Source organism: Helianthus annuus, chromosome 16 (assembly GCF_002127325.2).
Source record: "Helianthus annuus cultivar XRQ/B chromosome 16, HanXRQr2.0-SUNRISE, whole genome shotgun sequence".
Taxonomy (NCBI): Eukaryota; Viridiplantae; Streptophyta; class Magnoliopsida; order Asterales; family Asteraceae; genus Helianthus; species Helianthus annuus.
Window position 1 is genome coordinate 18,309,680 of NC_035448.2, and position 25,219 is coordinate 18,334,898.

General features: G+C 36.2%; 1 protein-coding gene across 1 annotated transcript; it reads right to left on the reverse strand.

Annotated features, from left to right (window-relative positions):
* Positions 1–18,653: 18,653 nt before the first annotated feature.
* Positions 18,654–23,120, reverse strand: LOC110916783 (rac-like GTP-binding protein 3). Its single transcript, XM_022161447.2, has 8 exons — positions 22,872–23,120; positions 20,605–20,692; positions 19,909–20,018; positions 19,753–19,816; positions 19,582–19,646; positions 19,396–19,461; positions 19,226–19,326; positions 18,654–18,898 (listed from the first exon to the last, which is right to left on the reverse strand). Exons 1-8 carry the CDS (start codon positions 22,977–22,979, stop codon positions 18,859–18,861), a joined length of 642 nt encoding a protein of 213 aa, XP_022017139.1. The 5' UTR covers positions 22,980–23,120; the 3' UTR covers positions 18,654–18,858.
* Between the last annotated feature and the right edge of the window lie 2,099 nt (positions 23,121–25,219).

Here is a 25,219-nt window from a genome sequence, read left to right on the forward strand (position 1 = left end):
ACACGTCCTAACAGGGTTACCATACAAGTCAGGTCTTGACTCAAGTAATGCACATTAGTTTCACATAGGTTAACACAGTACGAACATGTGGATATCATGGTAAACACATAACAGTCAAACAATGTATTCAACTTGTGCGAGTAAAATAGCCCAATAGTAATTGGCCCAACATGTTGTGCGATCCGCATAGCCCCGGCCCAACTAGCATAAGTGAACGGTACAACATATCCAGCCCAAATACTAAGTCAACACTTCTTGTGCGATCCGGCTAATACCCAGCCCAATATATCATTCGGCCCAAACAGTTAAACAACATTCCCGTTTGTGCGATCCACCAAAGTGGGCCTTGTGCGATCCTATTGGGTTGTGCGACTGAGGATCTCTTGTGCGACATGCACTTGTGTGATCGGATCAAGTCTCTTGTGACTTGTTTCTTGTGCGACCAGCTTGTGTGATTGGGGCTCTTGTGCGATCGGAGCCCCTTGTGCGATCCATTTAACTTACCCGAAACTTATGGCAATTGGTTACACAATTAATCAGTTTCCAATTTTATCTTATCAATCAACAAAATTCCAACTAATTGGTTACATACACTCGATCAAACAAGGTCTTTAGCATCTTATTCGCATAAACCCTAATCATGTTCATAATCACACAATAATCAAGATGCTTAATCATGACTAATTCAATGATACCCAACATGTAAACAACCCGAGTTCTTATGTAACATAATCGATCAGTAGGATTATTCTGGCAATCATGTATCATCATATAATCACACACACACACATACGGCTGATTACATGCATCAATTCTGTCACAGCCCCCGATCCCTATCTCCCGGGAACGGGCGGCCGCGAGCCAGTTGCGGTGGTATCATATTATTAATTTATTTATCCAATTTGGCAGCGGAAATTTTCATCAGGACCGTAGTTAGGAAATATTTTAATCAGAGTAAACCACCATGTTTTATAACATTAAACATATGGGTAAAACCCAAGTTTTCAATACACACGTTTCATAGGAATGAATCCTATTTATTTATTAAAAAGCATCTCTTTTATTCTTAGGTAACTTTATTGCCACTTTTCCAAGCCTTCAGTGCTGTCCAGCTGGCTTCTATTTGGCTTTCACATATTGTTACCTGAAACGCGTTTTAAAAACATTTTGTCAGTGGGAAATACTGGTGAGTGAATCCCAGTTTAATCAAGTTTAAATAGAAAGTCACAGTGAACAGTATTGAGGGCGCATCCGCAATACATTTGTTTCCAAGTTATATCAATTACCACCACTCGGTACTGTCGTTCCGACTTATGGTCATGTTACTCCTTTACCAGGTGGTAACAAATTTTGTATACAAAACCCCAAATTTACCGACTGTAATTGTATTCTTACAAATACTCAATAACTGTCATTCGCATGGAAAGATATTTAAGGTTTTGTAAAAACAGTTAACAAAAAGTGGATCAACTCACATTGCTGTTTTAGGTTATCCTTTATGGTTTCCTGGTGAATATCTATAATTTACACAAATGCACGTGTGTTAGTATAATAACCCATTTTAACATTAGTAATACCCTCCCCGAGACGGCATTCCAACGACTACGTCGGGCAGAACCACGACAGCCGTTACGGAACCCTAGATCAATCGGGCAGAGTACCTAATACGTATTCAGGGGTTATAATACTTACAACAGAGCAGAACCTCGCTAATTTAGGGGGGTATTGGACTCGGGTATAATGCCCACTATTTAGAATTTAGAGAGACAGAAAGAAATTTGAACGAAATGGACTGAAGGCCGTTGGCCTCTATTTATAGGGCTGTAATCGCGATCTCTCGCGGCCCGCGTGACATATGGGCTAAGCTTACGCGGCCCGCGTCAAGGCTGGGTCAACGCGTAGCTTGGCCCAGTCATCGTATAGCTTCAACGGGTGTTGGGCCAGGTGGCGGCCCAGGATGTTGCCAGATTTCAGGTGCTCGCGGCCCGCATGGACTTAACCAAACTTGTACGCGGCCCGCATTAACTTATAGTTTTGGCGAAGTCTGGTTACACACTCGCGCGGCCCGCATGAACTTGAGGTGAGGCCCTACGCGGCCCGCCTCAGCTTAATAATTATTGTTTTTATTTATTTTATATAGTATAATCTATTTTGAGGCTCGGTTTTCACATACGGGGTGCATATAAAGACATATTGATATATTTAAAGATATATTAGGGTGACAGAATTATTATGAGAGGTGTCGGTTTTACCGAGGGTTGTTATATTCTCCCCACCTTGTTTTAGAGCTCGTCCTCGAGATCTACTGGAACAAGTGTGGATATTTCTTTTGCATTTCGGATTCAAGCTCCCACGTGTACTCGGGTCCTCTTTTGGAGTCCCACTTTACTTTGACTAGAACTAGTCTTTTATGTTTGAGATTCTTAATTTTCCTATCTTCAATTTGTAGAGGTCTCTCCACAAACTTGAGTTGCTCATTTACCTCTATATCTTTGAGAGGTACTACGAGTGATTCGTCAGCTAGACACTTTTTGAGATTAGATACATGAAATACATCATGTATTCCTTCCATTTCCTCTGGCAGTTGTAGCTGATAAGCTACAGGTCCTATTCTTCTGATAATTTTAAAAGGTCCAATATACCTGGGACTTAGCTTTCCTCTTTTGATGAATCTTACCACTCCTTTCCAGGGAGAGACTTTCAATAATACCTTATCTCCTACTTGAAATTCTAATGGTTTGCGTCTGTTATCGGCATAACTCTTTTGTCGATCACGTGCTGCTTTCAGTCGTTCCTTGACTTGAATGATTTTGTCAGTTGTTTCTTGTACTACTTCAGGTCCAGATAATTGTTTTTCCCCAATTTCTGCTCAACAGACTGGGGTTCTGCACTTTCGTCCATAAAGTGCTTCGAATGGTGCAGCATTGATACTTGTGTGATAACTGTTATTATAAGAAAATTCTATTAAAGGTAAGTGTTCGTCCCAATTACCTCCAAAATCAATTACACAAGCTCTAAGCATGTCCTCCATTGTCTGAATTGTCCTTTCACTTTGTCCGTCCGTTTGAGGATTATAAGCTGTGCTTAGATTTAACCTGGTTCCCATTGCTTTTTGGAAACTTGACCAAAAATGAGAGGTAAAACGGCTATCCCTATCAGAAACAATTGATAAAGGAATGCCATGTAATGAAACAATTTCATTTACATACAATTTGGCTAATTGTTCCATACTAAAGGTTTCCTTCATTGGTAAGAAATGAGCTGACTTGGTTAACCTATCTACAATCACCCAGATTGTATCATTTCCCTTCCTTGTTTTAGGCAATTTGGTAACAAAATCCATTGTTATCAATTCCCATTTCCAAACTGGTATTTCTAATTGTTGTAACAAACCTGAGGGTTTCTGATGTTCAGCTTTAACTTGTAAGCAAGTTAAACATTTAGAAACATAAGCTGCTATATCCTTTTTCATTCCTATCCACCAGAAATTTTTCCTTAAATCCTGGTACATTTTATCACTTCCTGGATGCATCGTATATTTAGACTTATGGGCTTCTTCTAATATACGGTGACGTAAATTTCCTAATTTAGGTATCCACATTCTCTTTTTATGGAACCTCCAAATTCCATCTGTTCCTTGTTCTAATTCCTTAATCATTCCTTTTAATTTTTCAGTATCCTCCTTGATTACTGATTCTTGTGCTTCTCTAATCTGATTGTTTAAATCTACTTGTAGATTTAATTTAAGAGAACGTACCCTTTTTGGCTTTTCGTGATACTTTCGACTTAAAGCATCAGCCACCACATTGGCTTTTCCTGCATGATACTGGATATCACAATCATAATCACTAAGTAATTCCATCCAGCGTCTCTGTCTCATATTCAACTCTTTTTGCCCGAAGACATATCTTAAACTCTTATGATCTGTGAATATGGTAAACTTACTACCATAAAGATAATGTCTCCAAATCTTAAGGGCAAAAATTATGGCTCCTAATTCCAAATCATGGGTCGAATAATTTCCTTCATGACTCTTAAGCTGTCTAGATGCATAAGCTATAACCTTTTGACGTTGCATCAATACGCATCCATAACCTAACTTAGAAGCGTCACAAAAGACTACAAAGTCTTCAGTTCCTTCTGGTAACGCTAGTATCGGTGTATGGGTTAATCTTTGCTTAAGAATTCTAAAGGCTTCTTCTTGTTTTGGTCCCCATTCAAACTTAACAGATTTACAGGTTAACTTAGTTAAAGGAATGGCTATTCTAGAAAAATCTCGAATAAATCTTCTATAATAACCGGCCAATCCTAAGAAACTTCTAACTTCAGTTGGTGACTCTGGGGTTTTCCATTTGGTAATTGCCTCGATTTTTGTTGGGTCTACATGAATTCCTTCATGGTTAACTAAATGTCCGAGAAATTGTACCTGTTCTAACCAAAACTCACACTTTGAAAACTTAGCATAAAGCTTCTCTTTTCTCAATAAACTTAAAAGTAAGTGCAAGTGCTTTGCATGCTCTTCTTTACTTTTAGAGTAAATTAGAATATCATTTATGAAGACAATTATGAATTTATCCAAATATGGCTTACATATTCGGTTCATCATGTCCATAAATGCGGCTGGGGAATTGGTTAAACCAAATGGCATGACAGTAAATTCATAATGACCATACCTTGTTCTGAATGCGGTTTTAGGAATATCCTCTTCCTGTACCTTTAATTGATGATATCCTGATCTTAAATCGATTTTAGAGAAAAATCGAGCTCCTTGAAGTTGATCAAACAAATCATCGATCCTCGGTAATGGGTACCGATTCTTAATCGTGACTTTATTCAATTCACGGTAGTCAATGCACATACGCATTGATCCGTCCTTCTTTTTAACAAATAAAATCGGCGCTCCCCATGGCGATGAACTTGGCTGTATAAATCCTTTCTCCAACAATTCGTCTAATTGTTTCTTTAGTTCCTGCATTTCAGCGGGTGCCAAACGGTAAGGTGCTTTGGCAATCGGTGCTGTCCCTGGTAATAGGTGAATTCTGAATTCAACTTCCCTGTCTGGTGGTAGTCCTGGCAATTCTTCTGGAAAGATATCTGAAAATTGGGACACTACTGGAATGTCTTTTAACTCTTTTCCTTTAGTGTTAGTGATTATAGAAATCAAATACACTATAGATCCTTTCCTTATATAACTTGCAGTTTTCATCACAGAGATGAATTTAGTGGATCTAGATGACTTATCTCCTTTAATTGTGATCTTTTCACCTCTTGGTGATTTTATCTGTATTGACTTTTGATCACATAAGATATTTGCTTTATTGGCTATTAACCAATCCATTCCTAATACGACATCAAATCCTACCAGATTCATTGGGTAAAGGTTTGCAATAAACTTTTGATTAAAAATTTCTATTTTTGCTCCCTGCAAGATTTCAGAAATTCTAACGGTTTCTCCATTTGCGGTTTCTACTAGACATTCTTGTGGTAGTTTAGTTAATGATTGATTTAGGAGTTTGCAAAATGAATTATTAATAAAACTTTGGTTGGCCCCAGAGTCAAATAATACTTTAGCAAAAATATCATTAACTAAAAACGTACCAGCAATTACGTCTGGAATCATCCTGGCTTCCTCTGTAGTTAAAACGAATGCTCTAGCATTTTTAGTGTTCTTGTTGTTCACAGCTGGGGCTAACTTTGGACAGTTTGGCTTGATATGACCTTTTTCTCCACAATTGAAGCACATCCCATTAGTTGGTTTTCTTCTGCATGTCTCCTCCTTATGTCCTGGTGCTTTGCAGAAATTGCAGTAAGTAGAGCATCTTCCAGAGTGCTTCTTCTTGCAGTTCCTGCAGTAGGGTGCAGAGGTAGAACCTATATTTCTACGGTTAGAATTCCCAGAACGGAATTCTTGGGTAAGTCTTTGGGTTAGGTTTCTCTTCTGATCTTCTTCCCTAGTACGGATTAACTCGTCTGTCAAGGTATTGGCTAGTTCTACAGCTTCTTCTATGGTTTGGGGTCTAGCTGCCTTGACTACATGACTAATCTCTCCAATTAATCCCCAGATATAATGGGAGATTAATACCGGTTCAGGTGATGCAAGGGTAGGTACTATCCTAGCATATTCAAAGAATGTGGTAGTGTAACCCTTACTATCTACCCCGGTCATTCTTAGATTCAGAAACTTATTTGCTATTTGTTCCTTTTCATTGGGAGGGCATAATTTCCTTTCAACCATATTCTTAAATTCCTCCTATTCCAGGTTATAAATCCTATCACTTCCTCTTGACTGGAGGATAGTGTTCCACCATTCTAAGGCTGCATTTTTAAACAGATTTGAAGCAAACATTATCTTATCTTCTTCAGCACATTTGCTTATTTTTAGAACAGCCTCAGTTTTCTCTATCCAGCGTAGGGCTGCAATGGGTCCTTCATTGCCCCAGAATTCTATTGGTTTACAGGACCAGAATTCTTTGTAAGAACAACCATATGGCATGGTTCTTCTTCTTTTGGGAATGGGCGCTTGAAGTCGGGTCCATTGTTCACGCTGTTTTCTAGTTCACTGGGTCGTTTACTGTTATGCTTACTTTTATTATTCGCTTCTTGAACTGTTTGAATAATAAATGGCATTGCATCTATAATTCCTTGTGCCACTATATGTTGAACGGCACTATTATCCATTTGGTTTCCATTGCTATTGTTGTCCGGATTCTCATTAACCACGTTAATGTTACTCTGGTTATCGTTATTCAGATTATCCTGATTTTCCTCGTCGGCCATCTGAATTTTAAACAATTTGCCAAATATTAATATCACAATTAATATTTGAATATAGCCAATCATATGTCACGCACTTTTAACCAAAAGCGTCGAGCATTGCGACTTTTACTCTATTTATATAGTATGCATCATTACACACTAGTACTGAAATTAAAATTACAGTACCGACTGAAATATAAAGCTACAATACTAATAGTATGCATCCGTAGTTTTTTTTTTCCTAACACATACACACATATATTATTTTATTATTATTATTACTACGGTTTCTACCATCACCTTCACTGATATGGATTCATCCAAAAATCCATATTACGCTCATCGTATTTCCATACGAGGCGTTCTCCCACCTGTTGCATACGATCACTGCTTTCTAAAATTTCCTCCCCAAAAGTCCTAAGTTCCTGGACATTTTCTGCACTCATTGGGGGTGCAGGTTCTAGGACTCGGTTTGGAAACTGAGGTACGGGTTCCTGATACGGAGGCATAGGGGCCTGGTACGGGTATGGATTCTCTAAAATTTCCCTAACATATGCATCACTAATGTTGTAGGGATCTTGAGGATCTAACCCTGGGTAAGCTCCTAAGTTGGGCATTGGCACATTTTCCTGTATTGGGTTTTGTTGCACATAATCCCTAACATCGTCCCACCAGGGGTCGTAATTGTTTGGGTCTAGGGGATCAGGTGCAGGTACCCTAGGTATCTCCTCCGGGTTGTAATCAGGCATTTCTATCTGGTTTTCTATTTCCATGGGTTGGTTGGGATTTTGTGGTTGTGGTGCTAGCATTTGTTCCAGGTTTGGGTCAGCAGCAGTGGTTGCTAAAATATGGATATTAGCAATACCCCTATTGAGCATATCCTGATTATAAGCATCAGTTTCTCTTTTTGTTGCGGCTAACACTCGCTGTTCCTGCAACTTTTTCATTCTTTTCCTACGTTCGTGCGCTCCCCTACTGAACCATCCCCTCTTTTTCTGAGGAAATGGCTCTTCAGACTGAGCCTTAAACACAAAGATCCCTTCTTCTGTGTCAGCAGAATACCCTGAGAGGGCAGGCTGAGAAGAGGAGATGCCTTCGCTCCTAGGCGAACCAGACAGTTGACGATAGGCGTCAGAAGGTCCTTGGTCACTCATACTGTAAACTAACAAATAGTCAGATAACACATAGCAAGAAATACAATCATACACGTATTTCCGTAATTTATTTCCTAACAATTTGAATTTTGATGTCAGCAGAACACTTCTGCGGCTGAATCAGTGGCATAGCTCTGATACCACCTTCTGTCACAGCCCCCGATCCCTATCTCCCAGGAATGGGCGGCCGCGAGCCAGTTGCAGTGGTATCATATTATTAATTTATTTATCCAATTTGGCAGCGGAAATTTTCATCAGGACCGTAGTTAGGAAATATTTTAATCAGAGTAAACCACCATATTTTATAACATTAAACATATGGGTAAAACCCAAGTTTTCAATACACACGTTTCATAGGAATGAATCCTATTTATTTATTAAAAAGCATCTCTTTTATTCTTAGGTAACTTTATTGCCACTTTTCCAAGCCTTCAGTGCTGTCCAGCTGGCTTCTATTTGGCTTTCACATATTGTTACCTGAAACGCGTTTTAAAAACATTTTGTCAGTGGGAAATACTGGTGAGTGAATCCCAGTTTAATCAAGTTTAAATAGAAAGTCACAGTGAACAGTATTGAGGGCGCATCCGCAATTACATTTGTTTCCAAGTTATATCAATTACCACCACTCGGTACTGTCGTTCCGACTTATGGTCATGTTACTCCTTTACTAGGTGGTAACAAATTTTGTATACAAAACCCCAAATTTACCGACTGTAATTGTATTCTTACAAATACTCAATAACTGTCATTCGCATGGAAAGATATTTAAGGTTTTGTAAAAACAGTTAACAAAAAGTGGATCAACTCACATTGCTGTTTTAGGTTATCCTTTATGGTTTCCTGGTGAATATCTATAATTTACACAAATGCACGTGTGTTAGTATAATAACCCATTTTAACATTAGTAATACCCTCCCCGAGACGGCATTCCAACGACTACGTCGGGCAGAACCACGACAGCCGTTACGGAACCCTAGATCAATCGGGCAGAGTACCTAATACGTATCCAGGGGTTATAATACTTACAACAGAGCAGAACCTCGCTAATTTAGGGGGGTATTGGACTCGGGTATAATGCCCACTATTTAGAATTTAGAGAGACAGAAAGAAAGTTAAACGAAATGGACTGAAGGCCGTTGGCCTCTATTTATAGGGCTGTAATCGCGATCTCTCGCGGCCCACGTGACATATGGGCTAAGCTTACGCGGCCCGCGTCAAGGCTGGGTCAACGCGTAGCTTGGCCCAGTCATCGTATAGCTTCAACGGGTGTTGGGCCAGGTGGCGGCCCAGGACGTTGCCAGATTTCAGGTGCTCGCGGCCCGCATGGACTTAACCAAACTTGTACGCGGCCCGCATTAACTTATAGTTTTGGCGAAGTCTGGTTACACACTCGCGCTGTAACGCCCTGCGTTTTCAAACATCCTACATTTAGAAACCTTACGTGAAATTCTATCTTTGGAAATCTTGTGTTCTTATAACCATTCTTTCATCGTAATCGTTGTAAAATACGGAACTTGCTTCGTAAATAAAACTTGTACATTACACTTTTTACCTAGTTAAATCATGTTTTATTTCATATTTTACCTTGTTACAAATTAGGGGAAACATTGTTGCATATTATTACACAACTTAATTAACAAAATTACTCATTATAATGTTTTAAAAAAATAAAAAAAAATAAAGAAATATGGCAGCCCAATTCAGCAAAATTCAGCCCCATATAGTTGGGTTTTGTGGGCTAGTTTCAAGGTGTAACCCCCTCTAAACACTTCCAAAGCCCAACCCATTGAAACCCTAATCCTTCCCCCTATAAATACCACTTATAACCAGCCTCCCTACCACTTTTGCAACCCTAAAAAACTCACAAAACATCCACCAAACCGTAGCTGAAAGCAAGGGTTCGAGTAGATTGACACCCCTTCACGAAAATGAGCATAACTCACTCAATTCTTATCCGATTCACTCGATTCTTTTTCCTACTTGCTTGTATAATCATGGGGTTCGATTCCTAGACTTCTCCTTGGAGAAATCAGACCTGGAAATACCCCGAAATAGTCCATAAACTTTCTGTTTGTTTTTATGTTCATCAAAAACTTGTTTAAACCTATGCAACTTGTGTCTAACACATCTCATACCTATGTCCTAATGCTTACAACTTATCCCATGGTTGGTTAAGCTTAAAAACAAGGTTGAGACATTTAAAATCAGAGGATTAAACCTCATAAACTTGGTGTTTTGTTTAGGGTTTTTAACCCACAAGTCATGTCAAACTTTGTCTTTGATACATGAGTGATTATGGAACAACTTGGGTTGTCCAAACATACAATCCTCACATGATTTGATGATTTCTCTTAGTTAGTGTGTATATTTCTTATTCTTTATTGTATGTTCATGACCCTCCTTGGTTGCTTTTTTTACATCAAGTGTAGTGGTGAACACATAGAGGTGCCTAAATGGAAGACTTGATCTTCCTACCTCCTACATGACTTCTATGACATTTAGAGGTACCAAAATGAAGATTTTAATCTTCTACCTCATGCTTGAACTATTGGACATATATTATATAACCTAAATATATTATTCGAATAATCGAATCTTTGATGATGAACTAGTGTTCATATGTCGGGGTACTAGATTACATCATCCTAGACTATGACAACTTGTCACGATTCTAATGGAACCTTGTTCCATGAAAACATCTAAACTCCTTCGAGTTTCCTAGTGTCAAGAACAAGCATCATATGTACTAAATGATTATTTTCCATGTTATTCTCATATCTTATTTTTATGTTGTTTTGAACACCGAATCTCGACTCTAAACATACTTGAACCTTAACCCTTATACATTCGGACTCTAAATCTCTACTCGTCAACAATTGGATAATCGGAAAACATATGCAAACTTTGTGAGTATACTCGTACTTTTCCCCTTTTTACTTTTACTACTTTTGGGGTGTAACATGTTTACCTATTGAAACTTACACATGAACTTTTGTCTAAACACATGAACATTCCTATAACATGCTTGTATATGTGATGACTTGATACTTTAAATTTGGGTGATTCTTATGTGTTGAACTTATCATTAACTTCGTACGAGCCAAACCTTGACATATGTAGCGCTATAGGATTAACGACCCGCCTCTACTGAAACTTTGGTTATGTCATGAGCAAGTTGCGTTTTCTTGGTTTGATATGTTAGACACATGCCATGTTTAAATGTTTATCTTGAATCACATGCTTGCTATGAGGAATTGTTCAAACTTATCTTTTGCTATGTACGTATCAAACTTGTATACTCGCTTTTGCTTTTGCATTGAACTTTATTTTAAACATGTTACAGGTTGAGGACGATGATGCTATGAAATGAAGTAGCGTTGATGCCTAGATACACATATAGACGTTAGGGTTTAAAATGTTGTATCAAAATTTTGATATGTTATCATGTTGTTTTGTTAAACTTGTCGTATTTGAATTTCTTGTAACGTTGACTATTTGAAGTTATGAAATGAAATGAAATTTGGATTTTCTAAATATTGTCACAAATAGCGTTATGATGTCTCTAGCAATCTTCACACTTCGTCTCATCCCGATGTTTCCGCCATTGGTTGGGGTGTGACAGATTGGTATCAGAGCCATAACTATAGGGAATTAGGAAAAGTAGGAATGCTTTAGCCTAGTCTATAGTTTTAGAACCTTATTCGTATGCTTTGCTTGGACTACTACATGATACTTTATTTGTTACTTATTTATGCTCTTTTAAACATGTATGTTACTCATGTGTAATATTCGACATGTTATTCTTACGCATTAATGCTTGTTTTATTATGTGTTAACACTTGTTTCGTTGTTCGATTCTTTATGTGTTATTCTTGACATATTTCTCTATGTGTTAATACTTGTTTTATTTCATTATTTAAGTATCATCCTTGATATGCTTTCTTATGTGTTTATACTTGTTTGTGTATCTCCTTCGACATACACTTTTCCCCACGCGTTTTACTCGACTATTCTAAATCCGACAACACACATATTGCACAAACGAGACGAGTTCACCAAAATAGGCGTGAAACCCACAATTTGGTGAATGACTCTCAATCCTTCTACCTTTCTTTTTACATGGAATTCACCACCAAGTTAGGAGTGAAATCCTCACCTTGATGGAGAAATTCGAATTTCAAATTCTAGTGGACCCTCGTCATAGTGTTGAAATTAAATTTTGACCCGACGAGTACCAACCACACTTAGGATACGAAATCGTCAAGATAGGGGTGAAACCCGCACCTTGCCGACTAGTTCCACTCCTTGATTTTTTTATATAAATCCCGCCAAGTCTCGAAATTTCGATTGATTTGGGACATGTAGTAACCGGAAGGGTAAATACCGTTAACCGACTTGTCGGCGAGAGTATTTTACCTATTAGGCCAAAGCATGCTCCTCAAATTCAAAAGACTTTTCGACCACTTTGGTTAGTCAAAGTTCCGTTTGGAACACTCCAAACCTTGGTCAAACATGTGTTTCTATTATTTATTTATACGATGCAATCTTTCAAACTCGAGTTTACTTTCGATTTCTCTTTTCACACACATAACATATTGAACCTTTTCCATACATTTATACGTATGCATGATTTCATATAATTTAAATTGGTTTTCCTTGTAACGACAAGTGGAGAAATATCATCGAGATGGGAGTGACTTCCTTACCTTGACGATTAGCTCCACTCCCTTTTCCTTAAAACGACCTCACCAACGAGTTAGGGGTGATTCCCTTACTTAGGTGACCGTTACCAAAACTTCTCTTTCGAAATATCTTATTATGCAAACTCGATCATCTTTATACCTAAATTGTTTATCATTAATCAAATCCCTACGTATGCGATTTTTAAAATTTATTATTATATCGAACGTATTTTTTTTAAGTCCATTTTATTTTTCACGTAAAGCATACACACGAGATTCATAATCATGTCTTAAAACGTTTTATTGCTCGAACTTCAAAACCTTACGAAATGCTACCTATCAATTTAATCGGCTCAATGAAACTCTTGCCCATGAACTTCATATTCGACTTAATCACTAAAACATGCTCACCTTCTACTTTTAATCAAAATCCAACCAACCTTTCTCAAATACTTATAAGATCTTATAGAAGTTATATGATTGTTTTACCAAATACCCTTTTCAACATCAACAAATCATTTGTTAATTTTTTTAATCACTAAGTCCTTTTGCTAAATTTCTCTTCTAAGGATCCTAGTTTTCACAAGAACCTCCTAAATTCATAATTTCTTCTTTGATGAAACGAACTTACTTTTTTAACGAAAACCTTTTTCCTACACCAATTTACAAAACACGTGGGCAAGAAGACTTCATAGGGGCCGACCATTTTTCGGATTACGTAAACCCTTTTAAACAAAATTAGCATTTCTATTTGTATACAAAATACGTTATGCATAACCAACGAGTACTTTATGTTCCTCTACATATACAAACTATATTCTACCTTTCAAACCAAGCTCAATCTAATTTTGATTCGACAAACTCAACGTTTTGTTTAAACAACTATACATGCACATCATCATACACGTTTTAGTCGATATCTCGCGATAACACCATTTATATCGTTCGTATCTACATACTTAGCCTTTCTAATCCGCAATGTCTCAACGCACACCATATACGCAATATTTATTTTTCATACCTACACCTATGTTCATACGTTTTATGCTTGTACTCATACACATACTACTTATACGTTTTACGCTTCTGCTTGTACACATACTACTTACACGTTTTATGTTTATGCTCATACATACATGCGTATTCATACTTAAACTTATGCTCATACTTTCATCCTTACTCATGATTCGTACATTCGTACCTATACGCGAGCGTAATCCGAGGGATTCGCTTACGTGGGTCCCATACATGCTTAAACATAAACATGCTTACATACGACATTCTTCTACGTACACATTCTTATTTTCAAATTCATGTATACCTTGATTCATACATAACTAGTACAAGCTATGTGGATCATGCGACAATCAGTATAATCGCGGGTGCACACGGGATTATAGTGATAGGCGTATGAGAACCATAGAGTGTACTACTGTGTATGGTAAGACACGGAACGTAACATGACCCCAAGTAACGAAACGGACGTAATGTGGTTAAAACATGGTGGATACGCCGCTGGTACTTCCTATATATAAGTGTTTTCACCATGTTACCAAACTTTCGTAAAACGTGCCATGAGAAATTCAGTGTGTTGCAGACCTTTTGGACCTAATACAACTTCACGCAACTCACAAACGCATTATATCCGATTATTCATGACGAAACTTCATCCTTAACACACTACGTTCATCTATCCAACACTTATGCTATTCACATACTTGTACTCTTTAAGAGTCATTCGTTCATTCTATACTCGTATTATTTTATACAAAACTCGTTCGCAATCCAGCTTGTTTAAACATTTGAGTCCTAACTTACCTCGTTACCTATAAAATAGCCTCCCTATTCTTGATTCTTGTGAAACTATACTTAGTATACCTCTATTGCTTTATTTAAAGTAACAAACCTTTTCGTTCCTCTCAATAAACAGGTTTTACGAAAGTATGAATTTTTTATACTATCCTTAAAAACTTCCCCTTGCAAATCTACCTTGACGTTCTCCAAAATTTGGTACTTTTCAAAACTTTCAAACTTCCCAAGTTTCAATTCTTAATGATCACCTTTATGCCAAAAACTCTTTCAAGCCTTCCTCTTGAATAAACTTCGGGACGAAATTTCCTAAAGGAGGGGAGACTGTAACGCCCTGCGTTTTCAAACATCCTACATTTAGAAACCTTACGTGAAATTCTATCTTTGGAAATCTTGTGTTCTTATAACCATTCTTTCATCGTAATCGTTGTAAAATACGGAACTTGCTTCGTAAATAAAACTTGTACATTACACTTTTTACCTAGTTAAATCATGTTTTATTTCATATTTTACCTTGTTACAAATTAGGGGAAACATTGTTGCATATTATTACACAACTTAATTAACAAAATTACTCATTATAATGTTTTAAAAAAATAAAAAAAATAAAGAAATATGGCAGCCCAATTCAGCAAAATTCAGCCCCATATAGTTGGGTTTTGTGGGCTAGTTTCAAGGTGTAACCCCTTCTAAACACTTCCAAAGCCCAACCCATTGAAACCCTAATCCTTCCCCCTATAAATACCACTTATAACCAGCCTCCCTACCACTTTTGCAACCCTAAAAAAACTCACAAAACATCCACCAAACCGTAGCTGAAAGCAAGGGTTCGAGTAGATTGACACCCCTTCACGAAAATGAGCATAACTCACTCAATTCTTATCCGATTCACTCGATTCTTTTTCCTACTTGCTTGTATAATCATGGGGTTCGATTCCTAGACTTCTCCTTGGAGAAATCAGACCTGGAAATACCCCGAAATAGTCCATAAACTTTCTGTTTGTTTTTATGTTCATCAAAAACTTGTTTAAACCTATGCAACTTGTGTCTAACACATCTCATACCTATGTCCTAATGCTTACAACTTATCCCATGGTTGGTTAAGCTTAAAAACAAGGTTGAGACATTTAAAATCAGAGGATTAAACCTCATAAACTTGGTGTTTTGTTTAGGGTTTTTAACCCACAAGTCATGTCAAACTTTGTCTTTGATACATGAGTGATTATGGAACAACTTGGGTTGTCCAAACATACAATCCTCACATGATTTGATGATTTCTCTTAGTTAGTGTGTATATTTCTTATTCTTTATTGTATGTTCATGACCCTCCTTGGTTGTTTTTTTTACATCAAGTGTAGTGGTGAACACATAGAGGTGCCTAAATGGAAGACTTGATCTTCCTACCTCCTACATGACTTCTATGACATTTAGAGGTACCAAAATGAAGATTTTAATCTTCTACCTCATGCTTGAACTATTGGACATATATTATATAACCTAAATATATTATTCGAATAATCGAATCTTTGATGATGAACTAGTGTTCATATGTCGGGGTACTAGATTACATCATCCTAGACTATGACAACTTGTCACGATTCTAATGGAACCTTGTTCCATGAAAACATCTAAACTCCTTCGAGTTTCCTAGTGTCAAGAACAAGCATCATATGTACTAAATGATTATTTTCCATGTTATTCTCATATCTTATTTTTATGTTGTTTTGAACACCGAATCTCGACTCTAAACATACTTGAACCTTAACCCTTATACATTCGGACTCTAAATCTCTACTCGTCAACAATTGGATAATCGGAAAACATATGCAAACTTTGTGAGTATACTCGTACTTTTCCCCTTTTTACTTTTACTACTTTTGGGGTGTAACATGTTTACCTATTGAAACTTACACATGAACTTTTGTCTAAACACATGAACATTCCTATAACATGCTTGTATATGTGATGACTTGATACTTTAAATTTGGGTGATTCTTATGTGTTGAACTTATCATTAACTTCGTACGAGCCAAACCTTGACATATGTAGCGCTATAGGATTAACGACCCGCCTCTACTGAAACTTTGGTTATGTCATGAGCAAGTTGCGTTTTCTTGGTTTGATATGTTAGACACATGCCATGTTTAAATGTTTATCTTGAATCACATGCTTGCTATGAGGAATTGTTCAAACTTATCTTTTGCTATGTACGTATCAAACTTGTATACTCGCCTTTGCTTTTGCATTGAACTTTATTTTAAACATGTTACAGGTTGAGGACGATGATGCTATGAAATGAAGTAGCGTTGATGCCTAGATACACATATAGACGTTAGGGTTTAAAATGTTGTATCAAAATTTTGATATGTTATCATGTTGTTTTGTTAAACTTGTCGTATTTGAATTTCTTGTAACGTTGACTATTTGAAGTTATGAAATGAAATGAAATTTGGATTTTCTAAATATTGTCACAAATAGCGTTATGATGTCTCTAGCAATCTTCACACTTCGTCTCATCCCGATGTTTCCGCCATTGGTTGGAGTGTGACACGCGCGGCCCGCATGAACTTGAGGTGAGGCCCTACGCGGCCCGCCTCAGCTTAATAATTATTGTTTTTATTTATTTTATATAGTATAATCTATTTTGAGGCTCGGTTTTCACATACGGGGTGCATATAAAGACATATTGATATATTTAAAGATATATTAGGGTGACAGAATTATTATGAGAGGTGTCGGTTTTACCGAGGGTTGTTATAAATTCGGTTCTTTAGTTAACATTAACAGCCGATTCATATGAACATAGTATGAATCCCGATTAACCCAAACGTATTTCTAATGCTCAATTGCTAACCGTTTTCATGAACATAATAACTAATCCAAACCGAACACATATATGGCCAATAATTTCATTCATGCATTAACACTTATCATTCAACCGAATCATAACAATACATCCCCATGTAAGTGTATATAACATATCATCATAGAATTTACGGAGGCAAATAGTTGTATACTAACCGATTAGGGATGACAAGGTTTGATCCGAATAACAAAAGATCTCCGATAGGGAAGATGCTTGCCGTCAAGTTGAGAGAGAGGAACCGAACTAGGGTTTGAGTGTGTAGGGTGTGTTGTAACTAAAATGAGAGAACAACCCCTAGGTGGGTGTTTGTTTGCGTAGAAAACAAGTGGGCCGAACCCAACTCGGGTGCCCTATGGGTCCGCGTACAAGGTGTGGCCCAAATGGGCTTGTGCGATCGAGTGGTGTTGTGCGTTTGGATACGTACAAGCATGCAATACACGTTACACATAATATCATTCAATAATTCAAAGTTCATGTAAATTATAAAACGTTCACATACGTTACATACGTTACAAAGACGGGTTCGAAATACGAGTTGTCACATGTAGGGGAATAGTGCCAGGCTGCTGCATGCCACTCCCCCATTGGCCTAAGTATGTTACAATTTTACCCACGGTTCAAAATTATGAATTTACCCCTGTTCAAAATTACGATTTTGCCTATGGTTCAAAATTATAGTATTGGCATTGCTTTAGGTTTTGGCAAATTGCGATTTTGCCCCGGTAAAAAATTACAAATTTGCCCTCAGTTCAAAATTACAGAATTACCATCATTTTAGTTTTTTTTTTTAACAAAACTATAGATGTGTTTTGTTTTAGTTGGTTGACTAGATTTAATTTTTTATTTGTGTCAAGAAGTTGCCTAACACTCACTCATTAGTCCTAACAAATTACAGTTTTGCCCCGAGCTCAAAATTACGGTTTTGCCATTGTTTTAGTTTTTTTATAGCAAACCTATAATAGTGTTTTTTTTATTGGTTGAGAAATATTCGGCCTATCGGCCAACGCGGGCGGACATTAACTAGTTTTAAATAAGATGCAAGTTAATTAGCACGCTTTTAAACAAAATGCATGTTAGCAAGCTTAAGAAAATGTAGCCCATTAATCTGACAGGCTTAACAATACCCATTTTTTGGGCCGTTAAAAGAGGTTTGGTTTCGATTGGTTCATCAATCTTAGGCCCACTATTAGCGCATTTTGCGTTTGGTCCGTTTTCTTTTCTTTTAGCTCACGCCCGCCCACCAACTGTTCGACAATTGGTTTCTGAGAATACTGAATTACTGATGCTAAGTTTATATTTCTTCTGTAAGCTGTTGGGGATTTTAGTGACAATTGGTTTTGATTGGGGCACACTAATAGCTACGTGCAAATGAAGTATCCAAGAAAATACTCAAACTATACACGTTCACTTGGCCCATGAAATATTAAACAAAACAAAAGAAGTTTCCACCGAACTGTTCATGAAATGGATATTGTTCAACGAATATACTCCTCTAATCGCTTAAAATACTAACAACGGCAGCCGATTCTATCAAGCTTTGAATGTAAAGTTACAGTCGAACTCAATACGAATAAATCCAGCATTTGCTATTCTATCCCAGGCAAGTGAGTCTCCTTGTGCAAAACATGTTCCTGCAAGCAATCCCATCAAAACTAGTTAAGTTTCTAGAGCCACAATGGAAAGAAACATAATTATGAATATGTAGAATCTTTAACTCTAGTTTGGGTGACTTTCAACGTGTTTGACCTGTTTACATTTTAGTTAAAATTTTGATTTACCCTTTTGACATTGTAAGAGAACAAATTAGACCATTTCACCCATTTGTATAGCATGGCTTATTATTAATTGAAAAAAAAGAAAAAAAAATGTTTTTGCAGTGGCGGATCCAGGATTTTTTTTTCACTGGGTTCACTTTTAAGTTATGATCAGATTAGGAGATAAAAGTTGAAGAAACTAACACAAAGCATCCTTTGTTTTGCTTTTTCCTTTTCTTTTCCTTTGATGCTTGTTGCGGCTTGATAACAACCCTAACTGCAGCGTCAAAAACTGCTTTTACATTCTGCCATCAACGAACAAAATTAGTGGAAACATAATCACTGAATTAACAAAATTAATCGGTCAACTATACCTGTTGAGTTTTAGAGCTGCATTCAATGTAATATGCAGCGCCCGCCTGTTTGCATAGCTCCTCTCCCTGATCACATTGTTAACCAACATCCATAATATGAATACTAATTGTTAGAGGTGACAAGTCGATGGGTCAGGCGGGTTGGTAATGGGTCGAAATAAGTACTTGTTTGTAGAAGTAACGTACCTGTGCAGTGGTCACGGGCACTAGTCCTGGATGATTAGCTAAGTAACGTTTATCCTCACGAAGATCTAAAGAAATAATCAATCATACATTGAAGTCAGAGGCAGTAAAACATGTAGGTTGTGTAACAAGTCAACACCGAGTGTTCTGCTTGATATTTTAAACACGACATACCGAGTTTGGTTCCAGCCAGAACAATGGGGACTCCAGGAGCGAAATGCTGAAGCTCGGGGATCCACTGATCAAGTAATCAACTATCAGAAATTACTCAAAACACCAACAAAAATAATATTGAACTAAAAAATGATTTCATTTTTTTTCTGAGTTTACCCGTTTAAGTATGTTTTCGTAGCTAGCTCGACTAACCAATGAAAACGCTAGAACGAAGACATCAGCTCCCCGATAACTCAAGGGTCTTAACCTGTTGTAATCTTCTTGTCCTTATTAGGTGAAAAAGAAAACCAAAATTAGGAAAGAATTAATGTGTGTGTATTGTATACTTGTTAAATGAGTTGTAATCGTGGTCCGAACTAGACACAAACCAGAAAATTTGACATGAACTCGAAAACCGTGTCAGACGCATAAATGCGAACACACCATGAGTTTTCACGGGTTGACACTAACATGACTTGTTTAAGCTGATATTTATTTTATTCTTGTAAATTAATACTCAAATTATAATTTTACAACCATAAATACACACATGTATATAAAATATACGTTTAAACTATAAATTGGATAATCATTTCTATTTTATATTTAAAAATTTGTATTACATACCCAGTATGTTTAAGTTATAATTTTAAAAACATTTAAAATAAATAAATATAACTTAATTGAGTCAACCCGTGAACATGTCAAGTCAACCGGAAAACGGGCTATTTAGCTAAACGTATCTAAAACCGTTTAGACTAAACCCAAAACTGTAAATTTTGTGTTATGTTCATGTCTTATTTTCGCTTCGTGTCAGAAAATCACACCCTACATATATATTTATGTGTGTTGTCAGAGGTTTTAAGATTTTACCAGCAGTGTCCCAGAGGCCTAAATTGACAGTGGTGCCTTCAACAACGACATTGGCACTGAAATTGTCGAATACAGTTGGTACATAGTCCTGATTAACATCAAAATTATTAGGACTTATCGGTGTTTGAATGTGTTGCTTAGATTATAGTTTTAGCAATCGGTGTTAATTGAAAAGACAAACTTCGTTTAGATTTTGTTTTTCTACTAGAACCATAATAATCATACATGTTGGAACAAATTGTGAAATTACTTAATTACCCATGTGTTTAATTATTATATTGCAACTAACTAAGCTCATTGTCACGCAATTACTTTATAAAAAGTAAAAATAATTGTAATTCATACTTGTCAAATCACGTAAATAATGTAAAAAATAAAAGTTCTAACATTTTTATTCATATTATTGACAAGAGGATTTACTTTGAAAGTTATTCATAGTATTAGTTTAAACTTAGTTAGTAGAGAATAAGACACATACACATTTTAAATAAGAATAACTTAGTAATGTTGAGCCCGAACCCTAGGGTGATTGAGTGAAATCATATCCAATAATATTATGTCATGTCAACTCCCCATTCCACTCCCCATTTTGCACTCAATCAAGGGGTATGGTTAATCACTCTAGAGTGTTTGAGTAGGTTAAAAAATAAAAAAATTGTGATTGGTTGAAAGGGTTGGAACCCACCATTAAACCCCCCTCCCTCCTCCTTCCCTCCTCTTCCCGCATCGGTGAATATACACCGAAAACATTCAAAATTTCGGTGACTCAAACAAGTGGGGATGGTCACCGATTGGTGAACTCCATTCACCGAATGGGTTTACCGAAACTATACCCTCCACCCTTAGGCCTTGGGGTGCAAGCCTTACACAACTCAAACTCAACTAGTTTAACCTAAAAGAGTCTAAAGAGTTGTTTCAAGGTTTATCTTTAAAGCTTAAGCTCAACTTGTGTTTAAGGTCACTTAGCTAGAGATTACTTATTTGTATATGCGATTTAACTAAGGGGATGTTTAGCAACCTCTGAATCAATAAATGTTAAACCAGTAAAAGGTCTGGCTGAGTAAGATGCTCTGAACCAGTAAGTGTTGTTTGACTAAAGCTCTTAATAACTGTGCAAAATGACTATTTTACCCTTCTAAACTATTTTGTGTTGAGTGAAATGTATCTGGTGATTAGCAGGTGCTCGGGTGGTGATGGTGGTTGTTGGCGGTGGGTGGTGGTGTTGTTGGTGGCTGGTGGTAGTTGGTGGTGACGGTCAAGGTGGTGCTTGGTGGTGGTGGTGGTGGCTGACGATAGTAGTTGGTGGTAAATGGTGGTGGTGGGTTGTGGTTGGCCGTGTTTGTGGTGGGTGGTGGTTGGCGGTGTCAGGTGGTGGTTGGTGGTGACGGGTGGTGGTGGTTGGCGGTGTTTGTAATGGGTGGTGGTAGTGGTTGGTGGTTGCTGAAGTTTTAAGGGTTAAATAAGTTTATTAAGACAAGGGTAAATCTGTCTCTTAACTATTCAACATCATTTTATCACTTAATCATTAAGAGGCCAACTCAACCATTAAGAAGTGTTATTTTTGTGAACCAAACAGTGGTTACCTCTTACTAATTCAAAGCTAGCTTCTAAATAGAATCATTAAGAGACTATCAAACAACCCCTAACATAACTAACATGTATAATATGAATCTAAAATATAATATAACTAAGAGCATTCACAATGGATTTCTTATATTTATTTGAGTGGTTATAAGTGAAGGAGATTATTTAATTGAAAAAAAAAAGTAGTGTTTTTTAGTGTAATTATATGGATAAGGAAAAGGAATTCAATGTGAATGCTATAAATTAATCATATATATTATACTATACATTAATTATTATATTCTTGCAAATTCCACATGGTTATACAAGGTTGATTGGTTCTTAAACTAAGTGTGGAACCCAATATAACTCGATTCAAATTAGTTAATCAGTTGAGATTTAGTTGCCATTAATCTCGATTCAAATCTTGATTAATTACAAAAATGCAGCATTAAACTTTTATTTTTATTTTTTACAGCCACTTTTTACTCCAATTCCACATGTTTCTTGTTCTTTTTGATAACAGAAATATACCAGATGACAAAAAAGCCAATCCACAAGAAGTCAAATTCAAGAAAGATGAAACCAAAGCAACAGAAGAAAGACAGAAAGACACAGAACGCCAAGTTAAAGAATCTTAAAATAACCAGAAAACCCTGCAAATTTATGAAAAAAACAATGAGTTATTTAAGAATAAGACTCACAGTGGGAAATTTGTTACTGGTGTAGCAAATAAGCATGCAAGTCTTGCCAACAGCACCATCACCAACAGTCACACACTTGATGAACCTAGAGGCACTTGAAGAAGCCATTGAGCATAAATTGGTCAAGAACAAAAATGTTGTTGTTATGAAACAAGAATCTGATGAGTGAAGAATAGGTAAATGAATATACAGAATGTGAGGGAGGTTGTGTGTGTTTTTTTTTTTTCTTTTTCTTTTTTGGTATGGCAAAAAAAGGGACAAAAGGTGAGCTAAATAGGATCACATGATTTCACACTCCTTTACATCAACAATTACTTCCTCACCTCTAGTTGGAATACTATTAAAAAAATAAAAATTGATCACAGGCTTAAGAATATACATACAACTAAGAAAGAAATTGAAATACATGACAATATCATGTAGGGAGGCAACTTACATAGGTAGGTTATATTGAGTCCATTTGCTAGACCAGATTTAAGTACAGTTACTTTCAAAATCTTATTTACCAATTAATTTTCGAATTCATACTTCATATTTTGTTTATTTTAGTTTTTATGTATTGTTAACATTTCAAATATACTTCAAAAGATAAATTCGTTTTTTTTTGTTTTACATTAGTTGTATATAAACATACACATATATAGGTGAAGTATATTCTAAAAAAATAAGGAATGTAACATACATGTATTTGAACATTTAAAAAAAATGTCAAGTAACTTTTTTTTTAAATGTTCAAAATCTATATGCTACATTTTTTAATATATATATATATATATATATATATATATATATATATATATATATATATATATATATATATATATATATATATATATATATATATATATATATAGGGCAGGGATCCTAAGAGAAGTCCACCCTATTTGAGAAACTTGAGAAGCAATCTGGACCACACATTTTCCCTAAGCAAAAAATGCAAAAAAAAGTGAAAAAAATGCAATTTTTTTTTTTTTTTTTTGGAAAAATCGCAGCTTTTTCTTTAAGAATTAATTTTTTAAAAATTTTTTTTTTTTGGGATTTATACACATGTGTATATTGTTAATCTTTTAACTATACATATATGTATATTTTCAATTATACATATATGTATATACATGTTTAAAATTGAAAAAATATGTGTTATAAATCCTAAACCTTATACCATAAACACTAAGGGGTTGTTTCTTTACCTCTTAATAAGGCTCTTAATGATTCAGACCTCTTACTGGTTCAGCACTTAATGGTTCAGACTGTTTGTTTCATGAGCAGATGTCTGAATGGTTCATACATTTGCCTCTGAATGGTTAATATTTATACAGAGTCTTAATGGTTAAGACCTCTAATCTGAATTGGTCAGACATTTGCCTCTGAACGGTTAGCATTATATAGGCTCTTAATATTCAGACGTCTTACTGGTTCAGCACTTAATGGTTCAGACCACTTACTGGTTCAGCACTTAACCATTCAGATGTTGCCAAACGGCCGCTAAAGCTAAACCTTAATGCTAAACCCTAAACCATAAACCCTAAAGCTAAACCCTAATTCTAAACCCTAATGCTAAACCCTAAAGCTAAACCCTAATGCTAAACCCTAAAGCTAAAACTAAACCCTAAAGCTAAATCCTTAATGCTAAACCCTAATGCAAACCCTAAAGATAAAACTAAACCCAAAAGTTAAAGCTAAACCCTAAAGCTAAACGCAAAAGCTAAACCCTAATGCTAAACCCTAAATACTATTACTAAACCCTAAAGCTAAACCCTAAACCATAAAGCTAAACCCTAAACCCTAATGCTAAACCCTAAATACTAATGCTAAACCCTAAATAACACTTATTTTTTAATTTTAAACATGTATATACATATATGTATAGTTAAAAGATTAACAATATACACATGTGTATAAATCCCAAAAAAAAAAATTAAAAAAATAAAATAAATTAAATCCTTAAAGAAAGCTGCGATTTTTCCAAAAAAAAAATTGCATTTTTTTACATTTTTTTGCATTTTTTTGCTTAGGGAAAATATGTGGTCCAGAATGTTTCTCAAGTTTCTCAAATAGCCTACTACTTCTCACATGATCCTTATCCTACATATATATATATATATATATATAGGGAGCCGCTAAAATAGAAACCATCCCCAGTTGTAATAATTGTGAGAACCACTCTCCACCGATCAGAATAAGGGGTATTATAGTCATTTACTCAACCTATCAAATCATCTCTCTATTAAAGTCTGATTGACAGACATAATCAGATCAGACTCTCTCTCTCCTACCCTCTTTTCTTCTCCGACGAACAACCCATTACCGCCGACTCCCACCTCCTTCTTCACCCTTCTGCCACCAAA